Below are 24,769 nucleotides of genomic sequence, written 5' to 3' on the forward strand. Positions count from 1 at the left end.
CCTGCGAACCTCGTATTCTCCCTTTTTACACTCTTCCTCCCAGCTGGCAGTGGGATTGTAACTGGTGTCTCTCTGTGGTTTCTCTCTTGGGGATATGAAGGGACATGGGTCATATACCACAGTTGTTATTGACCCCTGGGGACACACAGACGTTACCAAGCAATTGTGGTTTTACTGATAGTCTACAAGCTGTCAGGTGTTTTCATCATCAGAATTCATGATTGGACTTGAACTCTTTAAGTTTTGTATTGTGGAAAATGTGCACAAGTATAATAAATAGTGGATCATGTGAGCAACATTTGTTGTTATGATAGTTCGGCTGCTTCTTAGTGGAGATGAGAGCAGGTTTGTCACCTGATAATTTTGAAAGTTGAATTTCTCAGTGTGTGTGACAAGGTCTAGATTTCCTGCAAACTCTTATTGAAGCCAGGTTTAAAATAGTCAATAACGTCAACGACATGCTGCTTTCTTCTCTGTAACAGCTTAGACCAAACATCTGACTCATTTGCTCTTCCTCCCTCTGTGTTTACCCCTGCAGGAGGAGTACAGGGCAGAGGGCATCACCTGGCACAACATCGAATATATCGACAACAGCAGCTGCCTCAATCTCATCAGCAAGAAACCCACAGCGCTGTTCCACCTGCTGGACGAGGAGTGCAAGTATGCCACCTGCTGAAATAGAGATAGACACATTAAGAAGCAGCGGCTAGCCAAGAAAGATGTGTGTTTCTGGTTGGAATCAGCTAAATTAAACACTGGGCAACGTTGGGCAGTTGCCCAATGTTTAATTGCTGATGCATCTCATTTCTTTATCAGTGTAGTTATTAGATGACTGTTAAAGCAGTTTCCTTAGTCATTGAATATGTGGCATTTGCTATGTAATGTAGTGCAAATACATCTTTTTTCTGAAGCTTAGGAAGCCAGATATTGTAATAATTATGTAATCATTTCTTAGCTGTAATTCCGGCATTCTGGGACACCTCAACGATAAAACACAGCAAGAAACCCTGAAGGCTCTGAAAATATACCAAATTATTAGTGGCTGTTTTTCTGTAATAAGTAGCAAGTTGGTTTATTGGAAATTATAACTAATTTGTGACTTTCCATGAAATTCGCTGTGGATGTTCATGATCCCCCTGATGAGTAACTCCAGTGCCTTAAGTGACCCTTTGGCCATTGTTTTAGCTCCACTTTCAGGGTAAAATCTCACTTTTTCAAACAATATTCAAACAAGTAGCACCAAAAATAAAGAACAGTTCTGTTAATGGAACAATCAGGCGTGTACTTCATAAATGTGCTGAATTGTTTTTGGGGGTTTTAGTGCATGAGAGGAACCAATCAGAGGGCAGAGTATTGTTTGTGAGGGTTAAAGCCTGAGGACTTTCTGCCTGTGAAGATTTCCAGTTCCTTGCTGTAGTCATAATTTACATCCCTAGTTTGACTGATTGTTGTGAAAAACAAAACATATTTCACTGTTGCATGCTTTGCACATGAACCTCTGCACAAGCACCTTTAGCACCCAGCCGGTGAAGTGAGGAGACAAACTGCTCCCTGTGCAGAACTTTTCCTCATTAGCTTGATTGATACTAACACTGGGACTTCTATCAGAGCTTCACTGAAGCATGAGGACGTGCTAATTCCTGCTCCAGCGTCTCTAGATCACGTTTTTCTCTCCCTTCTCTGTTGTGAAATGCTCTCCTCCTGCAGGTCAGCACTCTGCCTCAGCATCTTCCTCCTCCATAAATCAAACCCAGCGCTCTCCCGCCCCCCTCGCATGAAAACACATCAGGCGGTATACACACAGCCATATTTATCTATGTTAGCTGTCATCTTATGCGCCACTTAGCATAGCTGGTTCATCTGGATCTAATAATGCCTGGAATGGACCAAATGGTGTGTGTATGTTTGTGTATAGAAATATATATACATGTGTGTGAGGGGGGGGGACCACTTTTGGAGGATTAGGGTCAAAGGGGGATCTGTAAAGAAGAAATGAGGGGGGACAGGGTCTCTCCAGGGGTTTATGCTGCCACAGGAAGGAGCTTCATGCTAAATGATTACACAGAGAGAAAGAAAGACGCTTAGAGATCTCATCGTTCACAGTTAGTGGAGCTCTCGGGGCTTCGGGGCCTCTGGAGAAGTGGATTAGGTTACTGCAGAGTAGGGGGCGAGTGTGGAGGTTCATTTCTACAGTAACAGCATCAAGCTTTAAGACCCCTGCGGATATACTTCAGCCAGCAGTGCGTGTCAGAGGTGCAGGGAGGAGAGGTTTAGAAGATGTGAAACATCCCTTTAGGTCTGTTTAAGGTCAGTAGTAAAAGGATAAAATGTGCATGAGGCAAACATGAAAACACAGATGAAGAATGTGCATGTAGAAGCGCTGCAGGTTTGGTTAATTTTAAGGTATAGCGTTAAGTTTTAATCCCTTTAAATAAAAATTAGAGAAATGCAGGGCGTGATCATTTAGTACTACAGTAACATTACTTTGCAGAGGTGGGACCAAGTCGTTGTTTTGCAAGTCACAAGTCTCAAGTCCTTAATCATGACTAACTAGTCCCTAAACAAAAAATGTTTGAGTCCCGAACAAGTCATGAAGCACTCTTTACCAAATGTAATACCTTTTTAACAACTGAGTAATACTGTTTTACAAAGATCATGATTACTTCTAAAAATCTGTATTTGTGAGCCAGTATGTTGTTTTTTTTCCAGTGGTGCTCAGTGAAGACATTTGACTAAATGCCATTATTCTATGCCAAGACGATATTAGCATGTCACATTGGCAGAATAGTTGGTTGTATATGCTACTATATTCAGCTCCCCCCTTTTTACAGTGAATAGATGAAATGCTCTCATGGAAAGACAAGAATGGTTGCTGTGAAATAAGAGTTTCCCAGAGAAAACATTTTGTTGTGCCTGAAATTTTATTCATTTTAGAGTCTTTGATTTTAGTTTTCACTGTCCCCATGATTTGTGTTTTGAACCTGCCGTCTGATTAAATTCACTGTTTCCTGTAGTTTCCCTCAGGCTTCCAATCAGACCTTGCTGGACAAGTTCAAGCGTCAACATGAAGGAAACAGCTACATTGAGTTCCCTGCTGTCATGGAGCCTGCCTTCATCATCAGACACTATGCTGGTAAAGTCAAGTATGGAGTCAAGGTGAGATGCTGGTGGGTCAGTATGTGGGCTTTTATGTATGTGGCTGTGTACATGAGTGTATTTTTTACTGTTTGCACATCAGTTAACTGTGCCATAATCAGCCTGCAGTATTGTACAATCATTAACATTAGACATTCAGAGAAACATACGTATATTATGACCCTTTCAACAGAGGTGAAGCTGGCGTGGTGCATCTTGTTATTCAGGATTGGGTTTTCCTAATTCCTAAAATGTAAATTAAACAGACTTCTGCTATCTGTGTGGTAAGAGCCTATAACCAAAACTGTGAACAGATGATGTAAGCTTCAACCTTGCTGAAACTCTGCAGCAGACCCACTTGTTGTTCTGTCGACCTTTTTTCAGCTAAATTAAATTCTCCCTCGCTTCCCAGCTGCGTTTTGATAAGAAGCACATGTGCTGGAATGGGGTGAGCGTATTGTTGTTTGACTGTATAATATAAATCCATAACAGTTGGCTGTCGTAGCTTTGGAGAGGTATCCCATATCTGCTGAGAGCCAAGGAATTGTTTGGTGTGAATTGTGTAGCAGGAGCCACGGTCGTGAAATGTGTCTGACGTTGGCTCGGTAGTGAACGCACAGCTGACTCGAATCATATGCAGAGGGAATATGTTGAAGGGTTTATAGTTCGTAGCTCTGTTATCATAGCACAGCTTCAGTCAGAGTGTTTAATTGCTTACAGACACGTGAGGAAGAGGAAGATGGTGGTTAGCTCTGCACCTTGTTTTCAATGTGAAGAAGTGAAAGGTGTACGGAAAATGATATAAAAACAAATATGAATGAATGATTTATTTACAGTTTGTTTGCGCTGTAGTCATTATCCTTCACTTCAGAAGCTGATGATTCAGATATTTGCCTATTTCAGCTCCAAAGTGAGATTAAAGGAAAAGTTTGACATTTTGTGAAATGGTTATTCACCTTCTTGCAGAAAGTTAGAGGAGAAGATCAATACCTCTGTCGTGTCTGTTAGCTGGAGCCAGCAGCCATTTAGCCTAATGTAGCACAAAGCCTGGAAACAGAGGAAACTGCTAACTGCTCCAAAACAGCTTTGGAGGTGCTGAAAGGCGCCATTGTTACCTGTGGATACAGCCAGGCTAGCTGTTTCCCCTTGTTTCCAGTCTTTATGCTAAGCTAAGCTAACCGCTAAGCTTCATATTTAACAGATGTGAGTGTGGTATCGATGCTCTCATCTAACTCTGCTCCTTTACTTTTGGAGTAACAGCAGTGAAACATTTACGCATAAATACAGTAGTTGTAAACTGTGCTGCCAACTGGCTTTGAACTCTTTAACAAAGAAGAAAAAACACCTCCAGAACAAGGCAGCAATTTCTGATTCTGTTTTTTTTTCTATCTTGATTTAAAACTGCTGCATTTTTCTTTTAATTAGAAAATGTCAGTAAGAAGATAAAGACTGTGATTATCTGTGTGTGTAATCATGATACAGCCTCAGTCCTCAGAGGAGTAACTAACGCTTGGCTGGATGCACATGTGTCTCTCGTCCATTCAGGACTTCAGGGAGAAGAACACTGACCACATGCGTCCCGACATTGTGGCTTTGCTCAAGAGCAGCAAGAACGCCTTCATCTGCGGTCTGATGGGAATCGACCCTGTGGCGACCTTCCGCTGGGCCGTGCTGCGAGCCTACTTCAGAGCCCTGGTGGCTTTCAGGGAGGCCGGCCGCAGACACACCCACAAAAAAACTGGTGAGGAAATGTCCAGAATTCTACTGATGAACAGGACTGCTGCCTAAAAGTTAAAGCCTTTATTCTCTATTAGCTTCTTACTTTGAGTTAAAGAATCCTACATGAACGCACTATTATCTGACAGAGAATATTTCTGGTTACTTCACACGTCACTTTCTTTTTTTCTCTGTGGTCTCAGTTGGATTTAGCTGATGTCACGTGCCTCTGTGCACCAATCAGGATTCAGAATCTGTTTAAACCACACAGTCCTGATGACGCAGGTTAGCCTTGGCTGTTGAACATCTAATAAATAATACACAAAAATATTGTGTGTTTTTTTGATGATTGCCACCAGTTTTATAAATATTTAATGTTGTAAAATAAATACTCAGGATTTGTAGTATTTATACAAGTTTATAAAACACCAAACTAATCTCATGCTGTCCAATGAGTTCATGTTTATTTTATTATATTTTGTGCTTAAATAATTTATTGATATGTGGATTAACAACAATTTTAATAATCAATTAATAGTTTATGTAATTTAGAAAGCAAAAAAGCTCAACATCTGTTGTCCGAGCCTTCACAAATGTGACATTTTTTTTGTTTTCTCTGTTTAATATTATTATAAATGTAATATTCTGGGTTTTAAACTGTAAGTCAAAGTAAGCTATTTTAGGGAATTTCAATGGACATTTTCACTAGTTTTTGACATTTGTTAGACTAAAGAGTCAGTTAAATCTGAGATGCAACCCGAATCACTTTATGTTACATTACAAAAACTAAAAGAAAAACAACATTTTTTTTCAGGGACTAATGAAACATTTTTGTTTGTCTCCCAAGTTTGCAGCAGTCCACAAAAAATGATGCTAATAGATGATCTTAATTTCACTGCTCAACACTTAAAGTCACACATTAAACTGTAATTTATCACTGTAAAGAAAGCTGTGCTCATATAGCGGTTTCCAAACTTCTGTTTTAATCGGCCAAGAACAACAGGGTGTGTTTGAGGAGGTGAGGAGTTTAAAGTTGGAGTTGTGCTTCTGCTGTTGATGATGATGATGAAGGAGGTAGGAAGAGAAGAGGTTTGATCCCCTTCTTCAGTGTTTATTTTCACAAACTGGGAGGAGTGATACAGAGCAGAGTGTTTGAAAATGTTACCACTGACTTATCTCAGAGGGGTTTGTTTCTTTGTTCTTTCTTTTAATTCTCATCGTCCTTGTCCTCCTTAAGTTTTATTTCTGATGCTTTTCTTTTCCTGTTTTTTAAATCACTTTCTCATCCCTCTCTCCTTTTCATCTCCTCTTTTTTACCCATATTTTTTTCTTTTTTAAATATAATAAACAATTTGAAAGCAGAAATGTATTAATGCAAAATGTTATGTCTCTTCTCTTCCCCTCTCTTTCTGTTGAAGGGAACGATGCAGCAGTTCCCTGTGCTGTTGTCAAAACTGTCGACAGCTTCAGTTTCCTCCATCATCCGGTTCACCAGAGGAGCCTCGAGATCCTGCAAAGATGCAAAGACGAGAAGTACAGTAAGTAACTTCAATTACCTTAAGACAATCTGCCATATTTTATCGTATCATGACACTTATGTTTCCTGTGCATACACACACACACACACACACACACACACACAGTAATCCAGTTACTGATTACTGCAGTGTATTTTTGCAGGCGGCTATGATGTATGCAAAAACAAACCAGCAATGGGAGATTAGAGTGACAGGAATTATTGTATTAAACACTACATTGTTTAATGTAGTGTTTTGCTTTTGCTTTCGCTTTTTCTGTATTTCTGATAAGGTGTTTACGTGCAACAGTATGCTGGTTTCACTCAGAATTCTCAAGGTAGCGTTTCCTGATCTTAAAAGTGATAGGATCTTGTCTGGGTTTCTGAAAATGGAATACAATGTTTACATGCTCAAACACATAAATGGGACAGCCCCCCCCAAAAAAGATCATAAACCAGTAATTCATGTCCATGTTAACACACTCAGTGTTGTGGAAAACAAATGATTTGACTTTTTCTGGTATAAATCATTGCTCTCTTTAACTTATTAAGGTTATTAGACATCTTAAGAGCTTTTTTTGGAAACTGTTTCCTTTTCTTCGGAATCAACTTATCTGTGTTAGAAATTGGACTTGTGAATTTTATTTTTCAGATAAGTTATTGATATTTTGGAGTGAAATTCAAACCTCAGTTCGTCTAAGCAGTATTACAGAGGTGCTCCCTGTTAATGGGCTTTATAATGGTGATGGATTCTTGTCGATAAAGGTCTGTTGAATTGAGGTAAGCTGAAGTAAGAAGTGCTCCTATTTTTAAAAGCCAATCACAAGCCGATCACTAAGCTCGACCCAGTCAAAGAAATTAATTCCAGGCTGTATTGAAAAAGTCGCTGGTGGTCATGTTGAGAATAATGGATCACTGATGACTTTCAGCCTCAGTAAGCGGGTTTTATTATAGCTTTTAATAAGATATTGGAAATCAGACATCTGGGTCCTTTTGAGCTCTGGTCCAATTGACTCACCTCACAGCAGAGACTTATTCCCACATTAATGATCACACAAATGAAAAGGTCTAATGTGAACTGGCAGGGTTTAATGACGCCCTCAGATTCTCAGGTCGTCCATTGTCACACATTTGGCCTCGGATGTGCGTGTATTTGTTGGTACAAGTACTACTGAGTGTGTCATCCTTTGTCTAAACGTCCAAGTGTCACGTGTCCTCATGTTGTAGTACTTTGCTTTCACGCACACATTACTCCGAGAGGATTTAACAGCTGCAGTAACAACTGAAACTGATGTCCAAGGAAATTTCCAAGTGAATTCCCCAAAGAGTTTCGTCTACAGAAGGGAAGCACTAGTCATGGTTTGCAGTCTGTTGAAACAGTTGTATAATGTCAGAAAAAATACCCTGTTGATAACACCAGGGGTTATCTCTCCTTGGGTTTAAAAGGTTAAACATGGAAATCCTGTGTTACAAATTGATGGCGTGGGGTTTGAAAGATGTGGGTATTTACCAGGCTTGTAGTCTTTTACGAGAAGACGCCATCATTGGGAGTTTACCTAATCAATCAATAAATTATCACATGCAATCACAGAAGTTCAACAACTCCATTAAAATGTAATCCTGTCAGTTTCTTAAACTTGTGTTTTTTATAATTTAGTCCCATTTTTTCTCCTTCACTGCTTTTATTACATTGTAGGCTACTGCTTTATATTTTATATGTGTGCATGTTTCCAGCCTGCAGCCCTAAACTGTAAGCTTCAGTGTTTGCTATCGGCATCCTGTGTGGTTCTGGTAATCCATAGTTTCTGGTTGTGGAATGATTTAACTGTAGATTTGGGTACATTTGCATCTGTTGTTTTACAGATTAAATCCACCACAGACTCAGTGAGTTCATTGATATCTTTAGGGACGTCAATGGTGGTGTCCTGGAACGTGATCCAGAATGTGTCATGTAGTGCACTGCAGAGTAAAAGGCGCCATCTGATTAGTCTGAGCATTTTCTGACCTGTAGTTGTAATGCTGTCTCTGATTCACAGCCTTTTATTACGAACATTCAGTGTTTCCTTTTTCTGTTGTGTTAGCAAAAGCTAACACAGCAGTAGCAGCTAACATCCAACAACACAGTTAAATGGTCCCAACAATCTAACTGTGACACCGAAACAGCTCGACACTCAACTGTCACATTAGCCATGTGATGCTAACATTTAGCCCTATAACTGTATGTTAGTCCCATGCATGGTGCTCACACTCCTGCAGCAGTAGTCTCATGATAAACTGTGATGGAGAGAGACATGGAGGGGCTGAGTGAATCAATATGCTGCGTGCAGCTCTACAATGAAATGAGATTTTATTACTTTTAAATTGTCAAATTTGCAGCAAAGTTGAACTGATTGGTCAAAATTGCAAGGTTGTACAGGATTGGCTGAATTTGCGGTAACTGTTGTGATTTCAACATCCCAACATCCTGGAGGCCTAAATTTAGTTTAACTTACACTGTATGAGTTTCGTTTTGGAAAATGTAGGATGGAACTTGACCCATAGTAGGGAATAAAAATTCTCCACCTCTGCTTCATCAATTTGAACTTTTCTTTTATTGAATCTATATAGTCAGATTGTGTTGGCTTTCAGCAGAGCCAGGCTCATTGTTTCACTGTTTCCAATCTTTATCCTAAGCCAAGCTATCTAGCTGCTGGCTGCCACTTCATGTTTACTGTACAGACGGAGAGTGGCATTGGTCCTGTCATCTAACACCTAGCATTAAAGCGAACAAGGGAATTTCCCAACCATCCAGTGTCTTCACAGTTTCAGGGATCCCTCTTACTAAAGCGATACAGAAAACACTGCAGAGTAAAAGCAGTGAGTTTAAGCTTTTACTAGAGAAAACCTTACTTAAACAATAACTTTGGGGTTGATTAGGGAAAGGGAAAGCCAGCCAAAGATAAGAACAAGACGAATAAATGACAGCAGGTAGCCAGATAAGAGAGGGATAGAAAGGAGAAAAGGTAGCTGGGATGATATGAGTGAAAGCTCAGGACACAATAATAGGTAAAGAGGGAGTAATAGGTAGTAATATTCAGGCTGTGTTTGAAGATATAATCTCATGCGTTTCCTCTCCGTCTGTCCAGGCATCACTAGGAAGAATCCGCGGACCCCTCTGTCCGATCTTCAAGGCACCAACGCCCTGAACGAAAAGGCCAGCTGGTAAGTATGGCACAATACATGTGTCAAGTCTAGTCAATTTTATTTATAAAGCCCACTCACATACATTTGCCTTAATGGGTTTTACAATGTGCACAATATATCACAACCTGTCCGTAGACCCTCTGATGAGGAAAAATGTCCCTCCAAAAATAGCAATTTAATAGGTAGAAAAATTTAAGAAAACCTCTGAGTCAAGGACATAGTTTTGTTTCTCACTCAGTGACTTCAGCATGTGATATCGTCCTTTCAGAGAAAGTTACAAATCAAAATATAAAACTGCCTTTGTGATATTAACATGATCAGTCAAATTATTCTTTTGCTAACACTGCCAAACTGAACTGAGACTTATTCCCCTCTCTTTCTTTCTCCACCTCCACCCCTCGCCTCTTGTAGGGATGGCTATGGTGTCAGCTGCAACGGTCGCAGCTCCAGGTCGGGTCGTGTGTCCTCGACAGGTAGTCCCGCCCTAGAGGAAGACGGGATCTTTCTCAACACGACCAGCAGCAAGCTCCTGGAGAGAGCGCAGGGCATCCTTCTGTGAGTGACGCAGCAACTTTTAGCGACTTGTAGCTGCCTCTGTTAGCTGGTAGAATCGGAAATGAGCAGCAGTTCATATCCAGGATTCCACCTATACATTTGCATTATGGGTAGAGTAGTAGCCAGGGTATTCAAAGGGAAGAAACATATATAAAATGGACTAAAAGGGAGGAAAAGCTGGTTCCACTGCATCCATTTAAAAATATATATATATATGTGAAGTAATTAACCCAACTTAATGAATGTACATACATTTTCTTTAAATGGCACTGTGATACCCTGAATTCTTGTTTTGTTGTCTGTTATTAAAAACTATATTTTTCACCTGTAGGAGAAACAAAAACATCAAAAGCAAGCCGAGTCTTCCCAAGGTAAGACAGAAACATAACACATAACAGCATCATCAGAATCAGACAGATCCTCATCAGCTCACAGACACAGCTTCATGTATTATCTGGTTTTGTGAATGCAGCACTTGTTGGACGTGAAGTCTCTGCGTTACCTGAGTAGTGTGACGCTCCACGACCGTATCACCAAGTCTCTGCTCCACCTGCACAAGAAGAAGAAACCACCCAGCATCAGTGCTCAGTTTCAGGTCAGTGCTGCTGTTGCCACCTGCTGGACAATCAGTGGATTACAACAACATTAATGACTCAGCAGCTACAATGATCAAGTATACAAGAATATCCTATTGATGAAAAACTTATATTAGAACACGAAGTTAAACATTTCAAAAAAATTTTTAATAACAATGCACAACTAAAGCACATCTAATGCACATTGTGCCCTGAAAAAGAATAAGACATGAATCAGGATATGAGCTATTAACAGATACATTAATATACATTTTTATCTGCCATACTGAAATGGCAGTAAAGTAATAAATCTTGATTCAAACATGCAGTCAAGCTTTTTTTTTAACAGTGCATAAAGCTGTGTAGTGCTTTGATATAAAATGGCATTTTTACAGTAATGGGAGAAGTACTCTGATTTTTTTAATGGAGGAAAAGGGTCATTACCAAAAATATTGCGTTAAGTCCTGCTTTCTCAAATTTCACTCAAGTAAAAATACATATTAGCGTAGTATTAGCATCAAAATATACTTTAAGTACTAACAGTAAAAGTACTAATTATTATGCAGATTTATCCATTTCAGAATAAAATATATTATATTATTATATATGTATGATTATGGTAGAAGTAAAGAAGATAACAAAGATTTAAGGAAAGAAAGAAAGAGACTTGTTATTATTGTTATTATTATTATTTTTCTTGTTTGTATTTGAATATTTATTCTATTTAGTTGTATAAGTTGTAAAATGACTGAAATAAACAAAATAATAATAATAATAATAATACAATAATAAATGATAAATAATAATAATAATAGTAATTATTCTATCGTCTTAATGTGTCATCTGTTAATATGGAGTTATTTAATTACTCTGTATACTGCAGTAAAGCATCATCTGTGATTATACATTAGAATTTATTTGTTCAGAATACTTTGTATAAATAATTCAAATTCACTAAGTAACCAGCAAATAAATGAATCAAATAAATATAAAAAATACTCTGAAATGTACTGGAATAGAAGTTGAAAGTAGCATAGAACTGAAACACTCAAGTACCTCAAAATTATATTTAAATACAGCACTTGACTAAATGTGCACAGTTTAATTTCCACCACTGCATTATTGCCTGCATTTAATGAGGATGTTATGTCATTGGTGTGTGTGTGTGTGTGTGTGTGTGTGTGTGTGTGTGTGTGTGTGTGTGTGTGCGTGCTCCTATAGGCGTCCCTCAATAAGCTGATGGAGACTCTTGACCAATCAGAGCCATACTTTGTCAAGTGTATTCGCTCCAACGCTGAGAAGGTAAAATCTGCTGCAGAAGAGTCGTCACATTAATACAGCTTCTCTCAATGACTGACTGCTGACTTCTGATTTTATTAACCTTTTCTGTCTCTCTCTGTCTCCATCAGCTGCCTTTGCGATTCAATGACAGCCTGGTGCTCCGACAGCTCAGATACACAGGTATGCTGGAAACCGTCCGGATCCGACAATCAGGATACAGCATCAAGTACACCTTTCAGGTAATCCTCAGCTACTAACATCTAACAGCAGATCTATCAGTCCAGGCTGTGTTAGTGTTACAATGTTGTTTGTTTTTAGCTTTGAGTTTGTAAGCAGAATTAGTATTTTTATTTATACAATACAATTATACATTGTATTGTGGCTTTTTAAGTATGTTTATAACTGCTTATCTTCATGCAGCTTTGTCATGCTTTTTGTAGCTGTCTGTTTGAGTGTTTTCCTCTTGGACATCTGACATTGTCTGTTAAAGTACACTGCAAGCCTCTGAAAAACACACACAGTCAAATTATTTGTATGCCTGGAAGCACTTGACCGATGGAGCAGATTACCTTTTATTGCTGCATAAATACGGCTGGATGTTAAGATTTATAGTTATTAATCTATGAGTCATTTTTTTTATTTGTATATTATTATTATAATATATATATATATATATTTATATATAATTATTATATTATGCTGGTTAATTATATTATATAATTAACCAGCAGGTTTTCCTGATCAAATCAGATGTTTAGTAATACTCCATTTTTTCACCTACCATAAAGCCCCATTGTTTCTTAAAGGGACAGTTCACCCACAAAATAAAAACAAACAACAACATGTTTTTCCTCTTACGTGTAGTGCTATTTATCAATCTAGATGGTTTGGTGTGAGTTACTGAGTGTTGGACATATTATCCATTGAGATGTCTGCCTTCTCTCCAATGTAATGGAACTAGATGGTACTCAGCTTGTGGTGCTCAAATACCAAAAACACATTTTAAAAACTCAACTGCAACGTCTCTTTCCAGAAATCATGACCCGGTTACTAAAAATGTTCTACAGACCTTGTTGTGAACAGTTTCACGTAGGAACTTTTTTCTTTCTCCCCAACTACACCTGCCAGTGGTATCACCGCGCAGAAGTAAGCATGCATCTGTTAAGTTTTCCCAATAAATAGTTTTGGCGCTTTGAGCACCACAGGCCGAGTGCCGTCTAGTTCCATGATATTGGAGAGAAGACAGACATCTCTACGGCCAATACTTCCAGCACTCATCAGCTCACACCAAAACAGTCTAAATTGATAAATAGCACTACAGGTATGTAGGAAAATAGGTATTTTTGAATTGGGGGGATGAACTGTCCCTTTAAAGTGCTTAACTGACAAAATGCACTGTGTTGCAGGACTTTGTGCATCACTTTCATGTCCTGCTGCCTCGAGGCACGAGTCCAACCAAGTCAGGCATCAGGGAGTTTTTCAGACGGATCCACCTGCCGCCTGCTGGGTATCAAGTGGGCAACACGATGGTACGGATTCTGGAAACCAGTTCATCTTCGGTTCACCATCTTACCTGTTGCAGTGCCACGCTCAGTTAAATTTTGCTTTCTGATGCAGGTGTTCCTGCGGGAGGCAGAGCGTCAGCGTCTTCAGACCCTCCTCCACCAGGAAGTGCTGCGGCGAATCGTCACGCTGCAGCGCCGCTTCAGGGCCGTCCTGGAGAGAAAGCACTTTGTTGAAATGAGGAGTGCCGCATTCGTCATCCAGGTGAGATGTGAGAGGGTGTCAGACTCAGGAAGTGGTCGTCTGCAGTGGTCTTGCAGCTCCTGCTGTCCCGACCTCCATCCAGTCAAAACGAAATTTAAAATTCTGATTAGTCATAAATTGATTGCTGTAAGTGCATCATGGACTGTTTGGGCATTAAGTGATTCATAGAGGTGCATTTACTTCAGATATACAGGCGTCTCTAAATATAGCCTCTCAATGAGAGATGATACGCATTTAGGCCTTTACAACAGTTTCCTTTACTACTCTAGCTGCTTTCAAATTAGATTTAAGGATTTTATTTTCCCTATTTTAGTATTAAGCAGAGTCATTTAATGCAAATTAAGTAAAGCTTGTAAATATAAAAACAGAGGCTTTGTTCACCCTTTGAAAAAATATATGTTCTTAGACTACAGACTCTTTTCTCTCAGAGAGGAGCCAGTTGAAAAGAGAGAGAGTGAAAGAAAGGAAATGGTGAAAGGTTTGACAGAGGAAGAAAACACTGCATTCAGGCTGCTGTCAGTATGTTTTTTCTGGAGGAGTCCTCAGAGGGGAGCTGTCCAAACCTTTGTCAGGCTGAGAGAAAACAAACTCAGCTGAAACACTGAGCAGGAGTCAATGAGCCACAAATAACATTTAGTGAAACAGATACTGTGTAAGCTGCTGTTTGAGCTTCAGTCTGTTTGAGGTCCAATAATTTGTATTTCAAGACTGAAAATTGGTAGCTGAAATGTCCCATATAGTATTCTTTTATTTGGAAAGTTAGTCAGAAATTAAGAGCTAAGTTAAGCTCAGGTTTTCAGTGACTTGCAGATAAAGTTTCTGTTTGCACACAGCAAGAATACAATCTGACATTTAATACATTTCTCACTCAGAACATAATGAAGTTATTCCAGGGTGAAATCTAAATCATTCTAACCTCTTACTGGTTAGCCGGTCTGAATTTGTCAGAAGTTTTAGTAATGTCTGCCAGATGCAGGTCATATGCATACTGTGTAACATTGTCCTGATGTCAGTTACATGGTCTTACCCAAAGTGGGCTTCAGAGCAAACCAGCAGAAAGTTAAAGGGTCAGAAAAGCGGGATAAAAAACTTTTCCTCTTAAAAAATATCAAGAATTACTTCAAATGCATTAAACCTAAAAAGGAAAATCAGTTGTCAGGCATCTCTTGGCCAAATTTTCTAATGAAGAAAGCAAGAATGATTGAAAAATCAGGTGAAAACTAGATTTTAATATCCTGTCCTCCTGTCCGCCTGTGTTTTTTTTTTTTTTTTAACCTCCATTGAATTTAAAACCTTGAACACATTTTCAATTTCTTTTTTTCCTTCAGCGATGGTGGCGATGCTGCCTTCTCAAACAGTCCACCATGGACTCGGGTGATGAGGAGGAGGCGGCGGTGTGTCTGCAGGCGGCCTGGAGGAGTTACAGGGAGCGCAGGAGGTTCCTGCAGTGGCGGGACTCTGCCATCGTCATACAGAGGAGCTGGAGAAATTACTGTCACCGCAGATCTTTGGCAGCTGTAACGATTCAAGCAGCCTGGAGAGGATTCACGGAGAGGAGCCGCTACAGTCGGACGCACAGGAGCGTGACGCAGCTGCAGGCGATGGGCAGGGGACACCTGGCTCGACTCAGGTGAATAAAACTAGACAGAAACAGTTAGCAACTCACCGGTGAACGAAGTGGAGCATTTATCAGCTTAAGAGACAAATGTTTCCCTCAGGAGTTGGAAGAGACCAAAAACAGAGCTAAAAACTGAGTGAATATTGAACTCTCATGAGATGGCTAGAAACACTGAAAATGCCACTTCATATCTTGAAGTTTAAATAAGAAGCTATTTGCTTACAAATAGCATATCAACTTAAAAGTGATAATACGTCAGTGTTGTGTTTACACTGCCTGCTTTGTATGGGGACAGTTGTTAATTCACATTTGCATTGTTCACTGATAATGTCTTTAGGTTCAGTGAAGTGAAGGAACTACACGAAAGACAACTGAGTCCACCAGCAGAGATGGACGCAGGAACTATGGAGGACCTCACCTCATCAGGACAGGAAGGTTACGTCCAGGACGTCTCTGTGGAACTGTCTGAAGACTGTCAGCCTGTTCTGGCAGATGTGAGAGAGACAGAAAAAGAAGAGGACTCGGAGCGGAGTCGGAGCACAGACGAGACGAGCCAAAGGAACCGGTCAAAGCGAGAGAGCAGACGGATGAGAGAGCTGGAGCAGGCTCAGTTCAGCTTAGAGCTTCTAAAAGTCCGAACCACCAGCGTGCAAGAAGACCCAGACAGCAGCACCTGCCAGCTGGACGACCATCACAGACACTCACCCCGGGGATCTCCAGCTAGTCATGGAAGTTTTGAACTGCTCAGTGTGGAAGACATGGAGACTGAAGGCTCTGGAGGTTTTGGTTCCCAGTCGACTGCACCTCAAGAACATCCCCAAGCACTGGATATCCAACTACATGAAGGGATGAGAGATTCAAACTTTAATGAGAAGAATGTGATGGAGCCGCCAAACAAGGCGCAGCAGAGTCCGAGGGCAACGTTTTATATTCCCTCTGACCAAAGTCCAGTTCATGAACCAAAATATGAAAGCCCCAGTAAATCTTACAGAGAGAGAAAGGAGTCCACGTCTCGTAGGCCTGTAGTGGTGTTGATCAGTATGCAGAAGGAGAGCCCAGTGGAGGAGGGGGAGCTGCTGGCAGCCCAAACCCTGGAAGGAGCGTCTGAAACAAGAGTAGCATCATCTGGTTCCCAAATGATCCATGCTGAGGTCGTAACAGAGACAGAACAGCCTCGAGGGATCGCTACCCAGGCCAAGGAGGATGCATTTCGAGTGGAAAAGTCCTCTGTGGTCACGTCCTCAACCGCCCATGCATCAAGTCCGGAATCAGGGATTTGTTCCTCAGGGGTGGACATCCAGATCGTCCTGGAGCCAAAGTCCAGTGCTCCTGCTGTCCTCCCCAGTCGGCAGGAGAGGAAGGCCACCCGGCCCGCACAGCAGGCACCCAGTCCGATCCTGGACACCAAACCACCAAAGGCTCAGAAGAAAAGCTCAGGGCAGACTGTGATTGTCAACATGGTGGAGAAACCCCCCAACACAGTGTTCTCCCCACCCAGACGCAAGCTGCCCTTCTCCAAGTAAGTGTGCTGCAATACTGAAGGATATGACTGCAAGTGAAAGGAGCCATAGTCCTACGTATGTGATTTTTAAAAAAATTTTAAGTATCATTGATTATATATTGTGACAAATCTGCTTTTATAACAGGTTTAGGGTTGTAAAATCCTTAAAAGCTTTGAAAAAGTTATTGAATTTTGTAGTGTGCAATAAAATTGTTCACTTAATCTTTTGTGGATAACCTTGCACGTTTCGTAACCTACGTACGGCCAGTGACCATACTTATTCAAAAAGCTCAATGTTTTTCTTTGTGCAAACTTTCCCTCCTACAATAGTACTGTTTAAGCCGTCAGTTACAGTAAAAACATGACTCTGCCGCTACTGGAGTAATTACATCGTTCTAAAAAAACACTTAATTTGGAACTTTTATTAAACTTTTGTTTTGTGTTGCAGGTCAGATAAGGATTTGGTGAACCAGGAAAGATCTCTGGCCATGTTCAGAGACGACTCTAAATCTGCTGGATCCAGAAGTAGAGAGGTTGGTCTCACACACACGTGAACATGTTCACATGCACCCTCACACATCACATGTACATTGCTTGATTCTTATTCAGTGGTCTGTCGATGAGTTCAGACTACTCTCTTTCCATTGAGGTACGAGTGATTTTAAGTTGAGGATTTATATGTGACCAAAAGTGTTAATTTTGCTCCTTTATTATTATTAAATAAAGTTTTTACCAACTCTAACAATTACCTCTATTAAATTCCACTAAATTTTAAAACCTCAGACTCAGATTCACTTTAATTGGCTCCTTCATTGCTAAAGAATATACAGAAAATAAACATATGGAAATTTAACCAGCACAGACATACAGCAGCCTTACAACAGATTTATGGAGAATAATGAAACATATATGTACAGCTATTATATTCAACTGAAAGATAGGAAAATAAACCTTTATGAATATAGAACTATTATATTATTATTACTACATATTACCTTTTATGAAAGTTAAGATAAGTAGTTAATATGTATTCCTATATGTATACTCAGATTTAAGTGTTGCGTTGAGAACAGCACTGTTTGTCATTTTTTTAAAAAAAATTAACCTCATAAAAATGTACTGGGGTCAATTCACACTCATTCTCACATAAACACACTCATACACACACACGTTAAGCAGCTGACCTGATGTTCCTGTGGTTGCCTGGTAGCAGGTGGGCCGCCCCGGCCCCAAAAAGAAAGCGCGAATGTCCCGGACACGCTCTGACTTCCTCACCCGCTGTAACTCTGAGGGGGCGACCCAGTCAGATGACGACGATGAATACTACATCCCCGCCCACTCCCACACGCTGCCCCCCTCCCTATCTCCCCCATGTGCCCATCCTGAGGCTGACTGTCACAGCGACTCCGAGATGGTAAAACACCGCATCTCCCGAGGTTTCCTGTCCACTCAGGCCCCCCCTCCTCCACCACCAAACCTCTCTCAGGTGGAGCTCGCCAAGTGGCAGGGGAGGAGCCTCTTAACACTGCTAACCACACTTTAGTTTGACGTCACTACTGATGGACTGTTTGACCACTGAGCTGCAGCCTGAAACCAAACAGAGCATCACAGCGGCTGGTGTTTAGTGAATGGCCTTGCACGTCGCTATGATGGCTGTTGGTTCAAAAATCAGCCCGAGCTGAGACATCTAAGCTAAAGATCTCTTTATTAAGGGGTACCGCAACATTTTAGAGTCTAATCTCTTTTTTTTCCTTCAGTAATCATACGGCATTAGGACTGCAACTCACAACCAAAATGTCTTTGTTTTGCTTGATCGGACTAACCAGCAGCCCAAAACCCTAAAGATGTTCATTTACGAAAACATAAAACAAAAAATCAGCAAGTCTTCGCTTTTTGGAGATTTTTTTTAATAAACAAGCCATCTGTTTACGTATTTGTTAGGTTAGGTGGATTAAACTACTGTCAGAATTTTTGGCGATTCATTCTGTTAATCAAGTAATCACATCATTGACTAATTGCTGCAGCAGTAGTTCTGAATGAAAGGTAAGGTAAGGCTAAGATGATTCCTTTTTTCATCACTGAACGTATCGGCTACAGATTCAAATTATGATTAAAACTTTTTTTTTCTCAATTAATTATAAAATTTCCATCCAATGGTTCAAATCATTTTAACAGTAACCAAAAATACCCTTTATGTAATTAATTCAAATAGAAATTAGATGAATTACTTGTGAGAATTTATGTAACTTTAACTCAAAGAATTTTCCTAATTTGCTCTAATAAAGACTATAGAATTACTGTTAATAAATTCTATATATTTCAAATATGTTGAATTTACTTTAATAGAGTTTCTTAGTTTTTAATATATTCTACATATTTTAAATATGCTGAATTAACTTTGTTAAAGTTTATTGCTGTAAATAAATTCTACATATTTAAAATATATTGAATTATCTAATTAACTTTATTTAAGTACATTACTGTTAACTGTTAATAAGTTCTTCATATTTCAAATATGTTAAATTAACTTTAGTGAAGTTTATTACTAGTAATACATTTTATACATTTCAAATGGGTTGATGAGCATCAGCATATTTGAAATACACAGAATTTATGCAAGTAAGTTTTTGTGACAAATATTGAAGTAAACTAGGTCATTTCCATTCGCTATAATGACAAATTCTGTATAAACTCAGTTGTTTTTATTTAATCATATAATGGCTATTTTTTGGGTTATGTTAGAAATACATAAACCTGATAATATCAACAAAATATGACTTTTATAGACGGGCGAAGAAGAAAACGTCTCACAGTGTGTCAGTCGTCTTGAAGGAAAAATAAAAGGTTAAAACTCAAAATGCAAATGAATCAAGGTATCCCTGTATCTTCACTTCTTTTATAACAGCAAACAAAGATTTTCACAGTAAGGACTGACTGAAGATCTTGTACACTCAAATTTCGGTCTGTCCTGAAAACACAACTTCACGCCTGGCGTTGCTCTGCACGCCATCTGCTGCTCCTGCATGCTGGAACCGTTTAAACCTCGAGCAAAGTGACTTCTGACTAACAATGACGTTTCCTAACAGGATCTTATGAGCATGACCTCCGTTTCTCTCTCAACATCAGCGTTATTTCCTGATTGATTTTACCTCAGTATGTACACTGTTACAGCATACACAACCATTCATGTTGTAGAAGAAACTAAACCAACACATGGTTAACCGGAAACTGAGCACAGGTCACCAAAAACCAAAGCTTCCTGGATGTATTTTTAAACTTGTTCAGCCAACTGAAATAAATGTTCATGTGTTTTTTTATGTTTAGCCATCTCACAAAGACCAGAAGAAGATCCATAAGACCATGTCGTCAGGAGACCTGGGCAAGATGGAGGTCCTCAGGAAAACCTCAAGTCAGGATGGAAGGTAAGAGATCATCAGAGAGTCTTTAATTACATCTTTTTACACAGAAATCATCCTGATAATGTCATAACGTTTTCATGTCCGAGTGCATCGGCTTTTGTATATATATATATATATATATATATATAAATATATATATATACGAATACTAATGCCTGACTCACGTCCATCCTTACGTGACAGTTCTTAGTTTTTGGAGTTTTTTTAAATGACTTTTCATCTGGTGGACATCTGTGTTTTTTTCAATGAATTGATCCTAAAGTAATTAGTTGTGTTGTGTGTGTTTTAGCAGGATGAAAGGACGAATAAGATTCTGGAGTAAGACGAAGCATGGCGAGAAAAAACTGTCAAGAGAGAAGCAGGCCAGCAGGGGTGAAGCTGGAGAAACACATGGTAAAAAAAATTAATTCAATCTGCAAATTTTAGTTTTGGTAGCCCGTCTCCACGAGGAGGTCAGAGGTTATGATCATAGCACTGTACAGTACTGTAGAATATTACTTAATCAGTTAAAAGAGGTTTTGATGAAGATTTGAGGGGGACTTAGTATCTTAGTATCTTCATTAACACACCAACTCTCTGTCTCCCTCTGCGTTTCATTCATTTCCATCTTTGTCTCCATCCTCCCAGAACGCCCCTCTTCTCCTCCTCACAGTCCAGACTTGGAGGCAGCTCCCTCTGGCGGGGTCAGGGACAGCAAGGAGAACAAGGAGCCGTCTCCTAAGATGAGGAGGCGTCGCAGTGTGAAGATCAGCAGCATTGCTCTGGAACCCGCCCAGTGGCAGAACGACGCGCTGCACATCCTCAGCTCAGCCCACGACTACCGCAGCATGAACGACTTCCTCATGAAGAAGGTGAGAGGCACACCTGTACCTGTACCCACACACACACACACACACACACACACTATTTGACGATGCTGTGATCAGATCCAGAATTGCATATTACCTTATATTTTGTGTATTTGTGTGCTAAGAAGACGCATTTACACCCTATTTTGAAATGTAATAACTGTGCTACAGTTGAGTATCACAACTAGTTTTTAAAGAGATTTTTTTCAGGGATTTTATTTATGTCTCAGGAGCTTAGGTGTTAACTTTAAAATCGTGTCCCTCCAGATTGCTGATCTGGAGTCTGAGGACGGAAAGAAGGACACCATGGTCGACGTCGTCTTCAAGAAAGCACTGAGGGAGTTCAGGATCAACATCTTTAACTCGTACTCCACCGCTCTGGCGGTGAGTCCTCGCTGCTCTTTTGTCTCTGTTTACCATTGCACTGAATTATCTCTACTCAGCTTTGCATTAGCAAGATTATGATAGGAAATCTGTCAATCACGCTACAGTACACTTAATCTATTCTTAGACACTTTACAGCAATTATCAAGTCATGTTTACATACATTGTTATGGCAAATAAGTAAATGTTTGCTAATGTTTTGGAAGATATTTAGATAGATATTTCCTTTCCTTTGCCCTCACCACCAGATGGATGATGGGAAGAGTATCCGTTACAAGGACCTCTACGCTCTGTTCGAGCACATCCTGGAGAAAACCATGCGTCTGGAACAGAGGGACTGGTGCGAATCACCGGTGAAAGTTTGGGTTAACACCTTCAAGGTCTTCCTGGACGAGTTTATGACTGAGTACAAACCCATGGAGGGAACAATCGGAAGGGTAAGAAAAATGAAAACCAGATGGATGGATGGATGAAAAAATAACACAAACAACTACAACATTAAAAATTACACAGTGAATTCCAAGTAACATGTGCAGATGATAACACATTAATCACTATGCCATTAAGGTCCATACATAACATGTTTTTTTTTGTTGGGTTTTTTTTTTTTTTTTTTAATTGTTAATCGCTGGTGATCCTGGTCAACATTCCTGTCTTCGGGAGGCTGTACTAGGCTGAGTTTTAAAGCTAGAGTGATGATCCTGGTATCATATGAAAGTAGAAGACCAGCGCAAAACAATTGTAAACATGCTTTAAATATGTGATTAACTGTTGAAATTCAGCACTGCATCACGATTTGAAAAATTATTCATTTTACATCTCTGATATAACTTTTCATGTTTATTTTAAAATGCACATTAAATTTCCTCCTGGACAATGTCGCTGAACCTTTTTTTACAGAAATTCAGGGTTTATTTTTCCTCTTAAGACATAAGAGAGACCAGAGATGACAGAAGAAAATATAGTTAAAGTGTAAATGTTAACCTTAATTACTTAAAGAGACAGCATAGTTGGCCATCTGAATGTAATTGATCAAAGTCACGTTCTGTTTTACGTACTGCACTTTTATTATGTGTGCAGCACTCACAAGAAACACACGAAATGCACGAGGTGACACATTAATCTATCTTTCCAGGCTCCTAAACGTGAACGCAAGAAGTCGAGGAAGAAGGAAACTGACATTGTGAGTTGTACACGCAATTGTTTACTGAAACATAGTGTTTGGGATTTAAAAAAAAACAAAAACAACACTTATCTGAGCTGACTGGTGTCTTTGCTGCCCCCAACCTGCAGGTGGAGGAACACAATGGCCACATCTTCAAATCCACGCAGTACAGCATTCCCACCTACTGCGAGTACTGCTCCTCCCTCATCTGGATGATGGACCGAGCCTGCGTCTGCAAATGTGAGGATTACACACAAAAAAAACACACACCAATTCTCTGTCAGTTCATTTGGCCAAAAAAATTTGCCTTTACCTTGTGCTGTGACTTTTGTTAGAACTGATTTAACCGGCCTAGACTGGTAAACATGAAGTCTGAGAGGTACATTTAGCATTTATTTAGCAGTTTTTTGCAACTTTCAACCTGCATCATCTGTGTTTTGTGAACCAGTGCTGGAAAAACATTATTTCCACTGTCAAATAACAAGTCATGCTGCACTTCACAACACCCTATAGGTTTATTTGACTTTACTATTCACTGGTCACACAATAACTGATCATCAATATTCACTTCAAGATTACATTTAGACCTTATACCTCAGCAGTACAGTACTTGTATATTAGTATGACGCATGGGAAGTTATTGTGCCGTTGCTGCATTTTAAGTTACGTAAAATGTGTGTGAAACTTGAATGCACTTTTTAAGAAAAAGATGAAGAAAAAATTGATGACATACACAAACACTCTGTTCATGCCTGTCAACCTTGAGATCTCAAAAATAGGGCTTAAAATACAATGAGTGGTGAAAAGTGTGAGATTCAAAGACTTTGTTTAACTTTGTTTCCTTATTTTCTCTGGTATAAACTGATATTCATCAGTTTTTATTCATTCATTCAGTCATTGTCACGCCCCTGCTTTATGTAGAAATCCACACAGCACTTACAAAATGCATGCCCCTTTCCTTTTAAACTTTCTGTTAGAGACAGGAATTCTCTTTTCCAGAGCATTTGCGTATGAGATTATTTTTTTGTCTGGGTACTATCCCTTTTTCTCACTGTCTCTCACTGGCTGAGAGGGACGAGGTGCAAGAAGCTCTCTCCTGTGTCACATGCATGCCAGGAAACGACATATGGTGTAGCTGTATTGTTTTTCAAGTGGAAACAGTAGACTGTTAGAGTCCTAGGGTTTTAAAGTCTGGCAGGTTGTCATAATGAAAAGGAAAAAAAAATAATAGGGAAAATTCGTCATAAATCAGTGAAATTGGGCGGGTTGATGTTTTTTATTTGAAGGCGTTTTCACTTTGGTCAGGGACGACATATCACAAGGTTTTACTGACACTGAAAGTAAAAGTTGAGTACTTCTTGAAAAGTCATGAAATATCTGTTTCATTTTAGTGTATATGAAAGTGAACAAGAAAGCATTTAGAGGGTTATGAAGTTTTTACTGTAGTGAAAGCTAAACTGTTCACTGCATTACTGCAACATCAAAGGATCGCCCACTTACACACACTATTTAACAGAAAATAGTAGACAACAAGTTGGGTTTTTTTTTTGCTTCTTTGTATTCACTTCAAAGGCAGGATGATAATCTGCAAGCCTGCCTAATATCACACATACACACACATACAAACACACACACAGATTTAGACACCACCTGCAGATCCTAATGTTCTGCTAACTCATTTACCCACACAGGCACTCACACTCATGTCTAGTTTTCTACCCACATACCGCATTACACACCCTTCTGCTCTCTCTCTACACACACACACACACACACACACACACACACACACACACACACAGTCTGATCGTGTCTTTCTGCTGTCCGCAGTGTGTCGCTACGCCTGTCACAGGAAGTGCTGCTCTAAGATGACAACCAAGTGCAGTAAAAAGGTAGGAGGATTTTTTTTTTTTTAATCTGACGGTTTCTCGTCTCAGGATGCTGTAATAGAAACAGTGTTAAAAGTCAACAATGTCTTTGGATTGTAGCCCATCAGTGTAATCACTAATCAAAATAATGATTAAAGCTTTGCCTACTGGATTGACTTGGTGACTGTATGTGATTCGAGAGGGGAAAAAACATTATATGCGTATATTGATATTTTCT

At 39.6% G+C, this 24,769-nt stretch overlaps 1 protein-coding gene across 2 annotated transcripts in view; it reads left to right on the forward strand.

Annotated features, from left to right (window-relative positions):
* LOC121949825 (unconventional myosin-IXAa-like) overlaps nt 1-24,769 on the forward strand; it is a 164,643-nt gene that overhangs the window by 124,143 nt on the left and 15,731 nt on the right. Inside the window, exons 12-35 of one of the 2 annotated variants that reach the window (XM_042495609.1) lie at nt 539-660; nt 3,015-3,156; nt 4,681-4,876; nt 6,270-6,389; nt 9,493-9,568; nt 9,962-10,105; nt 10,437-10,476; nt 10,578-10,700; nt 11,902-11,982; nt 12,090-12,200; nt 13,368-13,490; nt 13,579-13,728; nt 15,057-15,358; nt 15,684-16,865; nt 17,296-17,380; nt 18,058-18,261; nt 20,172-20,269; nt 20,556-20,659; nt 20,894-21,117; nt 21,382-21,498; nt 21,747-21,935; nt 22,634-22,681; nt 22,792-22,903; nt 24,494-24,555. In XM_042495609.1, the coding sequence (XP_042351543.1) occupies nt 539-660; nt 3,015-3,156; nt 4,681-4,876; nt 6,270-6,389; nt 9,493-9,568; nt 9,962-10,105; nt 10,437-10,476; nt 10,578-10,700; nt 11,902-11,982; nt 12,090-12,200; nt 13,368-13,490; nt 13,579-13,728; nt 15,057-15,358; nt 15,684-16,865; nt 17,296-17,380; nt 18,058-18,261; nt 20,172-20,269; nt 20,556-20,659; nt 20,894-21,117; nt 21,382-21,498; nt 21,747-21,935; nt 22,634-22,681; nt 22,792-22,903; nt 24,494-24,555 (4,155 nt within the window). The remainder of the gene's footprint in view (nt 1-538; nt 661-3,014; nt 3,157-4,680; nt 4,877-6,269; nt 6,390-9,492; nt 9,569-9,961; nt 10,106-10,436; nt 10,477-10,577; nt 10,701-11,901; nt 11,983-12,089; nt 12,201-13,367; nt 13,491-13,578; nt 13,729-15,056; nt 15,359-15,683; nt 16,866-17,295; nt 17,381-18,057; nt 18,262-20,171; nt 20,270-20,555; nt 20,660-20,893; nt 21,118-21,381; nt 21,499-21,746; nt 21,936-22,633; nt 22,682-22,791; nt 22,904-24,493; nt 24,556-24,769) is intronic. The other variant, XM_042495610.1, reaches the window with a different exon arrangement.

The sequence above is a fragment of the Plectropomus leopardus genome, chromosome 11, assembly GCF_008729295.1.
Source record: "Plectropomus leopardus isolate mb chromosome 11, YSFRI_Pleo_2.0, whole genome shotgun sequence".
Taxonomy (NCBI): Eukaryota; Metazoa; Chordata; class Actinopteri; order Perciformes; family Serranidae; genus Plectropomus; species Plectropomus leopardus.